The 14,174-nt window shown below is 47.1% G+C and overlaps 1 protein-coding gene across 2 annotated transcripts in view; it reads left to right on the top strand.

Annotated features, from left to right (window-relative positions):
* Positions 1-14,174, top strand: part of LOC144756217 (uncharacterized) — a 153,411-nt gene that overhangs the window by 58,415 nt on the left and 80,822 nt on the right. The window contains exon 1 of one of the 2 annotated variants that reach the window (XM_078645832.1): positions 12,876-12,984. The exons of the other annotated variant lie outside the window; for it this stretch is intronic. Within the exon in view, the coding sequence (XP_078501958.1) occupies positions 12,960-12,984 (25 nt within the window). The 5' untranslated portion in view covers positions 12,876-12,959. Of the gene's footprint in view, positions 1-12,875; positions 12,985-14,174 lie in introns of those variants that run through there. 2 annotated transcript variants of the gene reach the window in all.

Raw genomic sequence — 14,174 nt, forward strand, 5'->3', positions numbered from 1 at the left:
AGGCGTTAGCAGCGTCTCAGGCTCCCAGGATGTCGTGCTTCATCCGCCCGGACAGCGGAGCTTCAGTCAGAGGCGGCCATCTTGGTCGCTTCCGTGGCCACGCCCCCCCGTCGGCAACTGACATTTGATGGATGTAATCATTCAGAAGGCCCCCGAATGTTCCCGCTGGATTAGTCTCATTGATTTCTTTCCAGATTAGGGATTCTAGTGTTCCTGGATCGGCCTGTCTTAATTTGTGACATAGCTTAAGGTAAGTACCCACGTTAGAAGCTTCATAGTTGGTTAATCCCAGCTTTAATCTAATCTGGGCTGGGGAAGCAGTGCTCGGTAAATGAAGTACCTTTCTGTAGATTTTAGTTGTATATTTGTTTAGGGCAGTATTCATTTTGCCTTTAAAGGTCTCAATGCCATAAGAAAGTGTTGGCCCAATTTTTGCTCTAAGGACTTCTAATAAAGGGGCAAAGGTTGGACCTGAAAGTTTCTTCGATAGCTTGGCCAAGGATACCACTGGGGCCGTAGTTTTAGCTGCGATCAGACTGCTTTGCTTTGAAAAGCTGCCCCTTTCGTCCAAGTGGACGCCTAAATATTTGTATGATTGGCCAATCGAAAGATTTGTTTTATTAATTGACCAACCACCGCCGCTGTAGTGTTTCTTACCAAATGGGACTATCAGGGTTTTCTCCATATTAATTTCTAGTTGATTGCCAATCGTGTATTGCGATAATGCAACAAGGAGCCTTTGTAACCCTACTCTAGTGAGGCTAAACAGGGCCAAGTCGTCGGCATATAAAAGGTTACATAATGCCGCGCCTCCTATTTTGGGTGGATGACTATTTACCCTGTCCAGAGTACTTGACAGGTCGGATATAAATAGGTTAAAGAGAAGAGGGGCCAGCACGCATCCCTGCTTGACACCGCGTGAGGTCATGATTTTTCGCGAGAAGTGCGAGCCGGACCCTAACTTCACTCGAACCCATGTGTCAGAGTAGAGTTGAATAATTGGGTTCAGTATTTTGTTTGGAATACCCCACTGTGTCAGTTTTTTCCAGAGAGCCGCCCTAGGCACTCTATCAAACGCTGCTTTAAAATCGACAAAGCAACAAAAGACCATCCTGCTTGTTGATAAAGCTTTGTCGATTATAGTGGAAACTGCCATTAAATTTGTCGTAGTTCCTGAATTGGCAACAAACCCTGTCTGGTTCAGGGGAATCAGATCGTGGTCCTTTACCTATTGCCTTAGATCCTCCAGAATGAGTCCTGCAAAATGTTTTGCCTCTATGTCCAATAGGGCGATTAATCTGTAGTTGTTAGGCATGGTTCGTGATCCAGGTTTATGAATGGGATGAATTATTGCGCCCCGCCATGAGTCCGGGATTGTCAGTGATCTCAGGGTGTAATTAAAGAGGTTTAGTAACACCGTGGACCAGAAAGGGATGTCCGATTTGAATAGCCTTTGGTGCAGGCCATTCGGGCCTGGTGCTCCATCTTGTCTCCCCTTTGTCACTGCTTTGGCAACTCGGTCCTCGGTTAGCGCATATGCAGGGGTAAGTCCCCGATTTGTATCCAAGGATGTATTCAGTGATACATCTTCTACAATCCCGCAACCCCTAGGTGGTCTGCTGCAATCCTGGTTGTCTTGTGCCTGAAAGTGATCTGTTAAATATGTTACCCATTCTGCTTCCTGTATATTTGCAGAGCCAGAGTTTATTAGGTGCAGGTTGGTGTGGTTAACAAGGGACCAGAATTTCCTTGAGTTTTTTTGCTTGCTTTCCCACACCAATTTTACCCAGTATTGGTTTTTCCTGAGCCTGTTTCTCTTGGGAGACTGCCCTCCTGAATGCTTTTTGGGCAGGATGATATGTGGCAAGGAAGGCGCTGTTCCCCGGGAATTTTAAAACCAACCTCAGTGCGGTGTTCCTTGCTCTCTTTAGTGGTTTTATAGCGGCGGAGGTTGCGGCCCCTGTTGGAGGTGAGCAGTTTGATCTCTGCACAGTCGCAGGATATGAGTTGATCAGGTGAAGGCACAGCTGCGACCATTTCCGTATTGGGTTGACATCTTTATCAGGACTACCTGTTATAAAGTCCTTGCTTGCTTTTAATTCACTCAGACTGTTGGATTCATTCCATTTGAGGCGCTTGAGGTTTTCAGTGTGAATTCCCTTGTAGGTTATAGGAGCCGCTTTATGGAGTTCCGGGTTTGTTGTGAAGGTGATGACCTGGGGTCTGTGGTCGCTTTCAGACCGTGGGTGGATGCAGAAACAGTTCAACTTAAACAGTAGTTCTGAATTGCAGATAGTAAAGTCTAAGTAAGACTTTTTTCTTCCATTCGACCAGGTCCAGTTTGGGGGTGAGTCGCTTGTTGTCCTTCCATTCACTACCAGGTAGCCTGCGTTATAGAATCTCATCACGGAGATTTCACCTAATATATTTGGGGCTTGGTTCGGAGGTTTGGATTGAGTCAAGGCCTCAACGATGTTAGTCAGGTCCGGCCCTTCCATGTCTGCTGCGTTCCCCTGAAATAGGTTTGTGTTGAAATCTCCCATGATGATGCGGTCCGAATTGGGATATTCAGTAGGGATGTCATTCATGATTTCGCACAATCGGACCAGGTGGTCTTTTTTTGTATGGGTGCTAGGATTAATGTACACATTGACGAGGAGAGTTGGACGCTGCATCCCCCAGGGATTGATTTTGACCCCAAGTAACCAGTCTTCATTGAGGTGAAATTGGTTGAAAGCACCTTTTAGGTTATTTGAGATGTATATGGACAGACCGCCTTTGGGGTGGCCAAATCGGTTGTCCCTGAGAGCTGGTTTCCAAAACTCGATATATCCTTCTATGGGACGGCCCTCTGTTGCCCAGGTTTCCTGTAGGGCGATTGCTGTGTGTTTGCACAAGAAAGCCATAGTGTCTTCATTTGAAGTTTTTTGATGAAGTCCACTGATATTCCATGAGCACAGTGAGAATGGAGGCCGTCCCTGCTTGGTATCTCTTTTGGGCTGTGTGTCTGCCGCTGAGAGGGGTTTTCTAGAGGAATTGTGTGTTCCTACAGGTGTTTCCCCCGCTGGCGGTCAGTTTGAATGTTTTGATAACAGGATTGCTGGCAGCCACCCCCAGCTATAATTCGATTCTTCATTGACCCCGGCTTTTTCGGGCCCTTTTGATTCGACATCGGCCCCTGAAGCATTTTTTAAGACCGAGTAGGGTCTCGCGCATCCTGTTGTTTTGGGGGTTGACAGGTAGCTGGGTGAAGTCGGCCTTGTTAACAGGGAGGTGGGATACCCGGGGGTGGAGTAAGGGTACACTCTAATTCCCCAGTTCCGCAGCGTCGGCTTCTGTTGAAGAAAAGCTCCTACCCAGCTAGCCGATGAAAATGTCACCACAGTGACCTCAGAGGGTTGATTACCTCGAGGGGAGAGAAATTCGATGGATTCAATATTGTTCGTGACCAGTCCAGCTAAACCTGGAATTCCTTCTGCTAGTTTTAACAAATTGGATTGGTTAAGAATGTCGTGCCGCCCTTTAAATTTATATTCGGGTGCCAGTAGAATCTGATGGCACGGTGGATCGTTATTGATTGACTCCGGAACACTTGAAAGTTTAATGTTGGAATTTTCGAGTGTCCTGTCTGATTTAATTTCGTATAGCTGTTGTGACAGTCGTTGCGGAGCGCTCGTCAAATGTAAACTGTGACTGGTCGCAACTTTGGAATAGTTGCAGATGGTTTTAGAGTAATTGGTTCTTGACATTGCGTTTTCTTTTCCCGGGGAAATGAGAACCGTCGGTGGTCTGGAGGTTTCTAGTGTCATCTTAGGCCCGGTTGCACTTGCCATATCTGAGCTCACCCTAATGGTTTCTGTGTGGGCCCTGCCCTCGTTGTTTCTGGGGCCATTGTTTGATTGCTTCGGTCCTTTGGACTACTCGCAAAATCTTGGTTGAGTTTTTCCGGGGAGACTCCCTTGGGGGTAATTCTTTGCTCTGCGGCACTGTTTTTGACGGGGTTTTTTTGTTTTCGACTTTTTTGAAGATAGGGAAGAGTTCATGGTGGACCATGTTGGAGTTTGCCCTAAGTTTATTTCTGGCTTTGCGCTGGCGTTTGCGTTCTCTTTTACTACGTGGTCAAACTGGCCCTGCGAGGGCCGCCGCTGTTGAGTCATTTTGAGAAATGGGGCTGTTTGTTTGCACAGGCTCAAGATGATCCTGCCTGGTGATGGGTCCGATTGGTGACAAAGGGGGGCCGTTTTCTGCCGTCGGGTTTGATTTTGATTGGGCGCTCTGAGTATGACCATTCAGCTTCGTTTGGCCAGTGGTTGTTCCTGTGTTTGGAGCCTCCCCTTCTTTTGAGTTTGTGTTCTGCTTAGCAGGAAACTCATTGGGTTTTAAGTGTTCTTGCTGTGTGGGGGATGGCGATTTGGTAAAGACGTTTCCTCCTCTCAACAACTTTACTTCCCTTATGACTGTGGTTAGGCATTCTGGGAGCAGTGAAAGAGAATCTATGATTGGGGAGCAGCAGCAAGTTGATTCGGCAAGCTTTGTGGAGGTTTGCGCCCGTAAGATTAGGGAATTGAGTTTATCTAGTTTGCTGTCGATCCCAGACGTAAATAGTGCCAGGGTGTTTAGTAGGTCGACCTGCACCTCCAGTTTTTTCGAATGGTAATTGAGTGCGTTAACTGTTTGCTGCAGGGTTTGTAAAAGTTGTGGCCAAGCACCGGTCCCGGTATTTTCTTCAATATTTTGTTTTTCTTTTGGGATCGGGCTGGACCTGAGTGAACCTTCAGACATCTTGAAGAGAAGAGACAGGTCCGTCATAAACTGATCGTTCTGGGGAGGCAATGCTGGCTGGCTTTGCGATGTATCCTTTGTGTGTCCAGGTGGCGAAAATATCATGTACCGGGGGCTCAAAACTGGTGGTGCTGTTGTGAGGATTGTTGTTTGTGAGGTTGAAGATTTTTGACTGCTATTCAAGTGCTCGGGGTTGGCTTGCCCGTGGATTTGTGCCGTCGTTGTTTGGTGAAGAAAGGCCGCAAGAGGCATGGTCGTGGTCGCTGCGTTAGTTACAGTGGATTTAGGCGGCGTTATTTGGACCTCTGTTGGGCGCGTAATGATCTCCAGTTGGGTTTGTAGCGCTTGACTGGGCCAGCGGTCCTCTGCTGGAGACACTGAAAAATTGTCCGATGGAAGGTGGTCAGGTTGAGAGTTTTTACTGGTTTGGTCGTTACAGGAGGACCCAAAAATATAAACCTCTGATGGCTCGATTGCCCTCGCGGTTGCGGGTGCCCAATGTTGCACCAAGGCCAAGTTAGGCGACCCAGGTTGACCCAAGTTAATCGAGCCTGGTTGCGCCAGGGGGGTAATAGTTGTTGCCTCCAAAGACTGCTCTCTTGGTTTAGGCGATTCCGCAGACTTAGATGACGTTTTTTTGAAGAAGTCCCGTATGCTTAGCGGTTTTTGTGTTTTTAAAATGTGGCTGGGGTTGGCCGAGACCTCTGCGACGTCGGGTTGTGTTGCTTTCCTTCTTTTGGGCGCTGTATACTTCCTCACTTTTCCTGATCTCATTATTTCACGAGGGCCCGGGCTTGGGCTCTTCTGATTGCTCTCTGGTCCAACACCAGTGGTACTATATTACAGCTCTGTTGCAGCAGTGGGTTTTCGAGATACTAGCTTCTGGCTTCTGGAACTGTATGCAGGTTAAGCGTTGAGCGGCTGTGTTAGTGTATGGCACCCCCCTGCTCACCCTGTCCCTCCTGCGCGGGTCTCCCAGCCCTACCCCAACCCGCTGACACCACCTCACCTGCCCGCCCCGCTGGGTCGGACTAGAGTCCGAAAACAACCGGAGCTGCGTGCTGCGCAACTCTGGGAGGCGCGTGCAGGCACCACAGGGCCTGGGGCGAGATGGAGCCAACAGGGTCTGGGTGGCTAGTCAGGACTCGGCCGGCACTAGATGGACAGCAAGGAGAACAGCTCCAGAGCTGGTGGGCACCCCTGACCAGCCAAGCGGCGAGCAGTGAGTAAGGGATAGCTAAGGGCAGTAGGCGCTGGAGGCTGAGGCACCCACAAGAGCAACAGGAGCACCGCAAGCCGCGAGGGCTACAGGAACTGAGCCGGTGGAGAGAACTCAGAGAGAACACAAGAACTCTAAGGCACTGAGGCTCTGAGTGCGTTGAGCACAGACGCCGAGCAGACTCCAGGCAAGCAGCGCGTCAGGGTGGGCTGGCGGGGGGACCAGAGAAGAGGCTGCCCGCTCACCAAAAGTGAGCGATGGTAATGTGCGAGAGATTGACCTTAAATTACCCTCTCGGTCAGCCCCTGTCAGTCAGTTTCCATGCCCCCACCCGCGTGCGCCGAATGCCGAATGCTGCCTTACCGCGAGTCACACCGGTCTCTCAATCGTCCTCCCCCAAGGGCTCGCTCGCCTCGCTGTGCCCTCGCTGTGTCCTCGCCGAGCCCGCAGCTCCCCACTCTCAGAGCAGCCCCCGCACACCAAGCACCCGCCTGCCGGCAGCGTCTCCGCTCCCCTGCACTGCCACGCCTCCTGGCGAACCTCGGGAGTCACGTTAGTGGGATGCGGCCAATCACCAAGCACAACCAACCAGGAAATGAGTGGAATCTCACGCAGCACCTAATTGGACAAGGGTGCCCCTCCCCCACCTCTCTTGGTGCCCCAGAGAATTGAATAAATATTTGAGGGCCATATATGGTGTTATTTTAAAGAAAAACATATTTCTTATCTTTATAACTTGGTGTGGGATTTTTATTGTATGTTGTCTTACTTATTTAATGTATTAGGGCTAGATGTAGGTAAATGGTATTTACCGATTCGTAAATACCGAATTTTACCGATTCGGTATTTACAAATCGGTAAATGCTATGTAGCAAAACAATTCGGTAAAAATTACCGAATCGTTAAGATTCGGTATTTACCGATTCGGTAATTGCCATTCATTCCTATGGGCCTGGAGGCCCATAGGAATGAATGGCAATTACCGAATCGGTAAATACCGATTCGGTAAAAGGGGGAAAACATTGAAGGGTGGCAGGGTGTCACTTTGACACCCTGTTGCACCCCTCAATTGTTTATGGGTGCACATGTTGCAGACATACATGCCCTAAGGGCATGTATGTCTGCAACATGGCACTGAAGCAATTTGCATTAAATTGCTTCTTTTTTTTTCTTCGTTATTTACCACCAACTTGTAGTTGGTGGTAAATAACGAATCGTAACATGGGATAAGCACTCATTTAAGTGCTCCCTACATAAGGAATTCGGTAATTTACCGAATCGGTATTTTAGAAATCGGTAATTTACCGATTCCTTAAATTACCGAATCCTTAATTTCGACCCCCTACATAAGAAAAGCCTATTACCAGTCGGTAACAGCCGAAATTCGTTAATTTCGTCCGTTACCGACCGGTAATGGGCCACCTACATTTGGCCCTTAGTGTTTTAAATGTTTTACACACCTGTTTACTAAGTTAAGCCTCCCTGCTCATTGCCAGCTGCCAGGTGTGGAGCTAGGGACTAATTTACTGAGACCTTGACTGAAACGAACATTGTGTTGATAGCCTTATTCATAGTGGTAGGTGCATACTTACCCCAACTAATAATCCACCTTCCAACACATGCCCTCATCCGTTCTGCCACAGTCAATTCATCTGAATAGTCAGTAGCTCGGTCATGCCACCTTTACCTACCACTAAGGTCGCATGTAGATGTGGTATTCAGCTCTGCCAAGTACCACACATCAGGGTACTTGGCCGGTGTCTGCATCACCTCGCCAGTCCCAGTATCTGTTGTACGACTGCGTGTTCCTGTTGTTTATATGGGGAGAAATCCAAGACCCTCAGGCAGTGTTTGCTAATGCGTTCTGATTCAGGTGAGAGTAACTAGAGTTCCTCTTGTGAATGGGAGCATTTATGTCCCGAACACGTACCAGAATCATCTAGTCTCTGGCCCCGCAGTTGTCACCGGACATGCAAATTGCAATGGCGCTTGGAGGGGATTATAATTGTGTGGAAAATGTGACCCTGGCTAGGTCAGTTCCTCCTCTTATTGACTCCCCAGTAGTAAAATTAACTCTAGACTTTCGAGGATGGTCGATAAACTGAGATTTTGCTGACATCTGGAGACTAAGGTATATTCCTCTCCTAAACCAGTTTATGATCGACATGTCCAGCTGGATAGGCTGATGTGCTTCCCGGAATTAGTGAGATCATTTACATAGAGTTTTGGACCTGCACATTATTGGACCGCAGCCCATTCATTTTCAGAGTTGTGTGGGGATAACGGCTAACTCCAATTCCCTCATGGAGACTCTCGCCCTTACATTTACACAAACATATATGTAAAGATCCATTGGGTAATGCAAGTGGGAAATATGTTTGAATCAATCATGGCACAACACACCACATTAACTTAGAGTGGGGTGTGTTTAAGGTTGTGCTACAGGGCTTTTGCATCAGTCAAACAAAAGGAGTGCAAAAGTCCTTAAAAACAAATTGATCAAATTCGAAGGCAGCATCCATGCGCTGGCAATGGGCTTTCCAGTAGACCTCTTGATCCAACCCAGATTAGGAAAATGAGAAACATGCAACTGTGGTGGAGCAGTTAAGGGCCCTGAATGATCGAGAGTACTTGGACTCCACTCATGCAGAGAGTGGCAGGGCAGAAACTGCTGGCCTGGTTGCTATAACCTGAAGGGAGGAGCTGCTCAGTGACTGAGAATATAAGGTCACTAGGTGAGGTTGTGTTCTGTCAGATCAACATGCACATGGTCTTTATTCAACATTATTGGGAACCGTGTGACAAACAGCCCCCAGTTCCTGAAGAGGAAATAGAGACATATCTGGATAGGATAACATTTTCACAGTTAGCGGTTGAAGAGTGTCAGACATTAGGTGGGCCAGTAATGTAGTCTGAAGTGAAAGAAGCCATCAAGGAACTTGTGAGGGGTATAATGCTGAGGATGTTTGGGCTACTAGTGGAATTCTATCAGACATATGTGGTCTCCTCTGCATCCTGTTTGGCTGCCCTTTATTCTGGATCACAGAAATGGGGTTCCTAGCCAGACACTACTTGAGAGGCTCTGATTGTCTCCATCTCGAAGCCCCAGAGTAATGCATTGGCGGTAGCCTTGCCCTGACCTCTCTTCATGAGGAACCTGCAAATAATTGCGGTCACCCACCTCAGGCTTGTATTGGAGACAGGCTGCTGGTGCAAAGGTCTAAGAGCAGAAGAATGCCATCTTTTTAAAAGTTACAAACACAAAGTACCTTGTCTGAAATCATTTACACAGAAATTGCTTTGATGTGATCAAGAAATGTAATTAGCATGACCACTTCTTCAATTCATTTTACAATTTATAGGTTCATTTTACCAGACAAATCATAACCATTGGATGACATAACCATTAGTTAAATATCATATAAACTTCAGTGGCCCACATCTTCTTCATGAGTGCCTAAAACCAACAGAAAACTATGTGAAACATTACCTAGTTTGGAAAACAGTAAAAAAGTACTAGTTCACAACTCTGTTACAAAAAGAGTTGCAATTTTGTTCCTCAATTACTAATACTCCTCAACTAAATATAAAACTTCAGGGGTTAGAACACCATAATATTTTGGCCTATATGAGTCCCCAAATCAGTCACACAGGTTGCTTCTCCAAGGTTAGCACTTCCATATCATCCTAATGCTTGGTAGTCGACACAATTCAACCTCTGTTGTTTAAGGGTCTCCTCAGGACAGGTACAACTTACTAAAAGTGGACTTTTTTAGAGTGTAGTTATAAATTCGACTTTACCAAAAGAGATGATTTATCATTACAATTCAAGAGGTAATAAACACGACAGATCTAATCCCACTCATTGTAGAGATTAAATGTAATAAGGCATCCCCAATATTTTCTTTTGAGAGGGGTAGGCCTCACAGTAGTGAAAAACGAATGTAAGTGTTTTTCACTACCAGGACATGCAAAACTTAAAAGTACATGTCCTACCTTTTGGTTACACAGCACCCTGCTCTATGGGCTACCTGGGGCCAACCTTAGAGATGTCTTCAATGTAATAAAAAGGGAGTGTAAGTTTTAGCAAGGGAATTTAAATGCCAAGTAGACATGGCAGTGTAAACTACACACACACGCTCTGCAGTGGCAGGCCTGAGACATGTTTAAAGGGCTACTTAAGTGGGTGGCACAATCAGTGCCAGAGGCGGCCGAATAGTAGCATTTAACTTACAAGCCCTGCGCACAGGTAATGCACTCTACTAGGGCCTTTTAGGTAAATGAAATAAGCCAACTGTGGATACGTCAATCAAGCCACGTTTAGGGTAGTGAGCACAAGCACTTTAGCACTGGTTAGCAGTGGTGAAGTGCACATAGTCCTAAGGCCAACAAAAAGAATCGGCAAAAATTGGAGGCAAGCAGGCAAAACATTTGGGAGAAAACCACTCTAATGCAGACCGGTCTAACAGAACAAATTAACCTTTACTTATGCTATTTTGCTTTCTTTTCCACAAACTGTATGAGGTCATTATTGCTTAGATGCTTTCGTTTTAATAACCAATATCTCTCAATTTGTATGTAATTGATGTATTATGTTCTGATTTAATTGTTCTTGTGAATCTTAGAGATTTTCATCTAAGTACATTTCTCAAAGTAAACTTGATTATGTGTGTCAGTACTCCACATCCCTCCCCCTCCCCACCAGAAGAAGTTGCACCCAGTATATCCTGTGAGGGCTTATGAGTCAGGCTCAGTGAACATTGTGAGGATCCCTCACCCCCCTCCCGGGCGGACGTGTCACTCTTTACCCAATAAGGGGACCTCTTCCCATTGATAATGAGTCTCTCTTCACCCAATAAATGGGCCTATTCCCTTGGTGGACGAGTCACTCTTCACCCAATAAGAAGACCCCTTCACCCAAGGGAAGATGCCCCTTTATTGGATGAAGAATGACTCGTCACCCAATAAAAGGGCCTCTTCCCACAGAGGATAAATCACTCTTCACCCAATAAATGGGCCTCTTCCTATGGATGACTAGTCACTCTTCACCCAATACGGTAGCCTCTTCCCATGGAGAATAATACACATAGAATAGACCCTGTTAGAGGCCCCATAGAAGAAGTGTCTCACCAAGTGGATCCTGTGAGGGTTTATGATTCTGACTCAGTTGATATTGTGAGGATCCCTCACCCCTCTCCCGGGAGGACAAGTCAATGAGGGGGATGGTGGGGGGCTCTTCTTATTAAGAACGAGTCGCTCTTCACCCAATAAATGGGCCTCTTCCCATGGATGACGTATCACTCCTTACCCAATAAGGGGGCCTCTTCCCATGGAGGACGAGTTACTCTTCACTCAATAAGGGAGATTCTTCCCATGGCGAATGGCTCACACAGGGCCCTTTCCCTGGAAGCATGAATCATACATACTCTGCGCACCCCCAGAGAGGCATCAGGAGTATGAGAGACACTCAGTGGACCTTGTGAAGGGTTCTCTCCCCAAGGAGTGCAAGTTGAACTCATGGCCCCAATAGGGCTTTTCATGCAAGGAGGGTGAGTCACACTCAGTGGACCAAGTAACCTCCCCTCCTACTCCATGCAAACAGTTTTACCTGTAAGCGGACCCCAGCCTCCACCCCTATGAGTGCATGTGGATTTCTCATGCATGAAGGGCAACGTAAATCTGTGGACCCTCAGTGGGTTTCCACACCTCGACCTCAGAAGAAAGCATCACGCTCAGTGAACCAAGTAACCCACCTCTGTTACTCCACGCAAAAGATTAACACAGTTTTAGCTGTAAGTGGGCCTCTTCCCCTCCAGCCCGGGAGGGCTAGTCTTACTCGGTGGACCCAGTCAGGAGGCCTCTTTAGCCCAACTGCACCTTTCAGTACTCAGTGGCACATTTATGGGGTCCCCTCCAAAATGATGAATCACACTGAGTGTCCTTGTGAGGGGCTGTCTTCTTCCTGCCCCCTTCAGAACATGAGGCACATTCAATAGATCCTCTTTGGTAACCCCTGGAGGAGGATAAGTCCCACTCAGTTTGAACTGTAAGGGACCCTTGCCCACAAGGTGAAGAGTAACACTTTGTAGACCCTGTGAGGGGGGGCGGGGGCTCTCTTCCCGGCATTAGGAGTCGCACTCTGTGGACCCATTAATATGGAATGTCCATTCTTCCCACCCCACCCTCCCCCAAAGGGCAGGTTGCACCTAACGGATCGTTGAATATGCAGTCCCTAGAGTCAGGCGTCGCATTGAGTTGCACTGTATGGAGGGACCTGCCATCAAGATGACACTCAGAAGTCTCTGTGAGGGGGGCTTGTGCCCTAATACACCAATCGCATTCAGTTGCTTTTAAGTTATGTTTTGAGAGCTAAGCAGCCTTAATCTGGTACTGGTGGTAGGTTCTTTATCCCATGTTCAAGTCACAATCTGATACAGGCCACTTTTTTATTCTATAGTACATTCATAATCTGGGACAGATGGGTTCCTTATTCCATATTACAACCATAATCTGTTACATGTGGGTTCTTTATCCCATGTTACAATCCGACTCTGGTACAGGTAGGTTCTTTATTCTGTGTTAAAATCACAATACAGTACAGGCCGGTTCTTTATTCCATGTTACAATCACAGATTATGAAAGTACCAGATTGTCTCCGGAATCTGACCTTGCTCTCCAGATACTAAATAATGTCCTCCCCCCTCCAGGAGATACAATATGAGACATCTTCACGAGACACAATGTGAGACATGTCCACACGCTTCAGGAGACACAAAGTGAGACGTCCTCACTCTTCAGGAGACACAAAGTGAGAGATGTCCTCACTCTTCAGGAAACACAAAGTGAGACATGTCCTCACTCTTCAGGAGACACAATGTGAGGCATGTTCTCTCTCCACATGAAAGACAGTGTGAGGCAAGCCCTGCCCCTCTAGAAGAGACAGTAATTGAAAACCACCATGTTTCAATCACAATGTGGTGCAGGTAGGTTCTTTATTCCATGTTAAAATCACGTACAGGTGGGTTCTTTCTTCCATTTTACAATCGCTCTCAGGAACATGTATGTCGTTTATTCCATGCTACAATCACACTGGTACAGGTGGGTTCTTTATCCCATGTTACAATCACAATCTGGTACCAGTGGCAGATTCTTTATCCCATATTACAATCGCAATCCGGTACAGGTTGGTTCTTTATTCCATTCTACAATCACAGTCTGGTACATGTGAGTTTTTATTCCATGTCACAATCACAATTTGGTACAGTAGGTTCTTTATTCCATGTTACAGTCACACACTAGAAGTAAACTCACTTTTTTTAGATGCTTTCCGGGGTACTTTTATTATATTTTAAATAGGTTTTTTTTTTGCACTAATTGTTTGATGTCGTTAGATTCAGAGCAAATACAAGAGATAATGAATGGAGTGCTAAAGCTTTTCACACACTCTCTCCCAGTCACAGATCTGGGTTGAATCCATCATCGTTGTTTAGCTCACTTCGCCACCTCAGTTCGGGACCCAGCTATATGCAAATCAGTCTTGACTCTGTGCCTCATGGGAACAGTCCAGCCCGAACTGCCAAGCCATGTCTTCCCTGAACCGGAAACAAGCATCCAGGGACTGGTTTCGGGGTAACACCCTTCATCAGCCAGGCTAGCTTGAATCCTGTGGCAAAGTGAGCTAGGGACCCGTGTCTGACAACTTAGGGCGAAAAACGCAAACACAAGGAGATAATGCACGGAGAGCTGAAACTTTTCAGACCCGCGCTCTCCATGCCACTGGAGTCAAGCTAGCCTGGCTGATAAGGGGCGACGCCCCAAGACCAGTCCCAGATTGCTTGTTTCTGGTCAAGGCAGGACCTGGCCTGGGAGTTCGGGCTAGGCTGTTTCCACAGGGAACAGGGTCAAGACTGATTTGCATATGGCTGGCTTTAAACTGGAATGGCATGGGATACAAAATAACGATGGATTTAGGCCCAGATCTCAGGACTGGGGATAACCTTTGACATTGATCAGCATTCTGCCCAGACTTACCTGGCATTGTTGCTTCAATTTAGTACCCCAGGGCGTGTTGGAGACTGGGACTCCCTGGCCGTGTGCAGTGCGAGTTCGCCTCGATAGCACTTGAGTGGACGCCATCATGGTTGATGCGCAGCGGACACGCTCCTAAGGCAAG

This window comes from Lissotriton helveticus, chromosome 5_1, assembly GCF_964261635.1.
Source record: "Lissotriton helveticus chromosome 5_1, aLisHel1.1, whole genome shotgun sequence".
Lineage (NCBI taxonomy): Eukaryota > Metazoa > Chordata > Amphibia > Caudata > Salamandridae > Lissotriton > Lissotriton helveticus.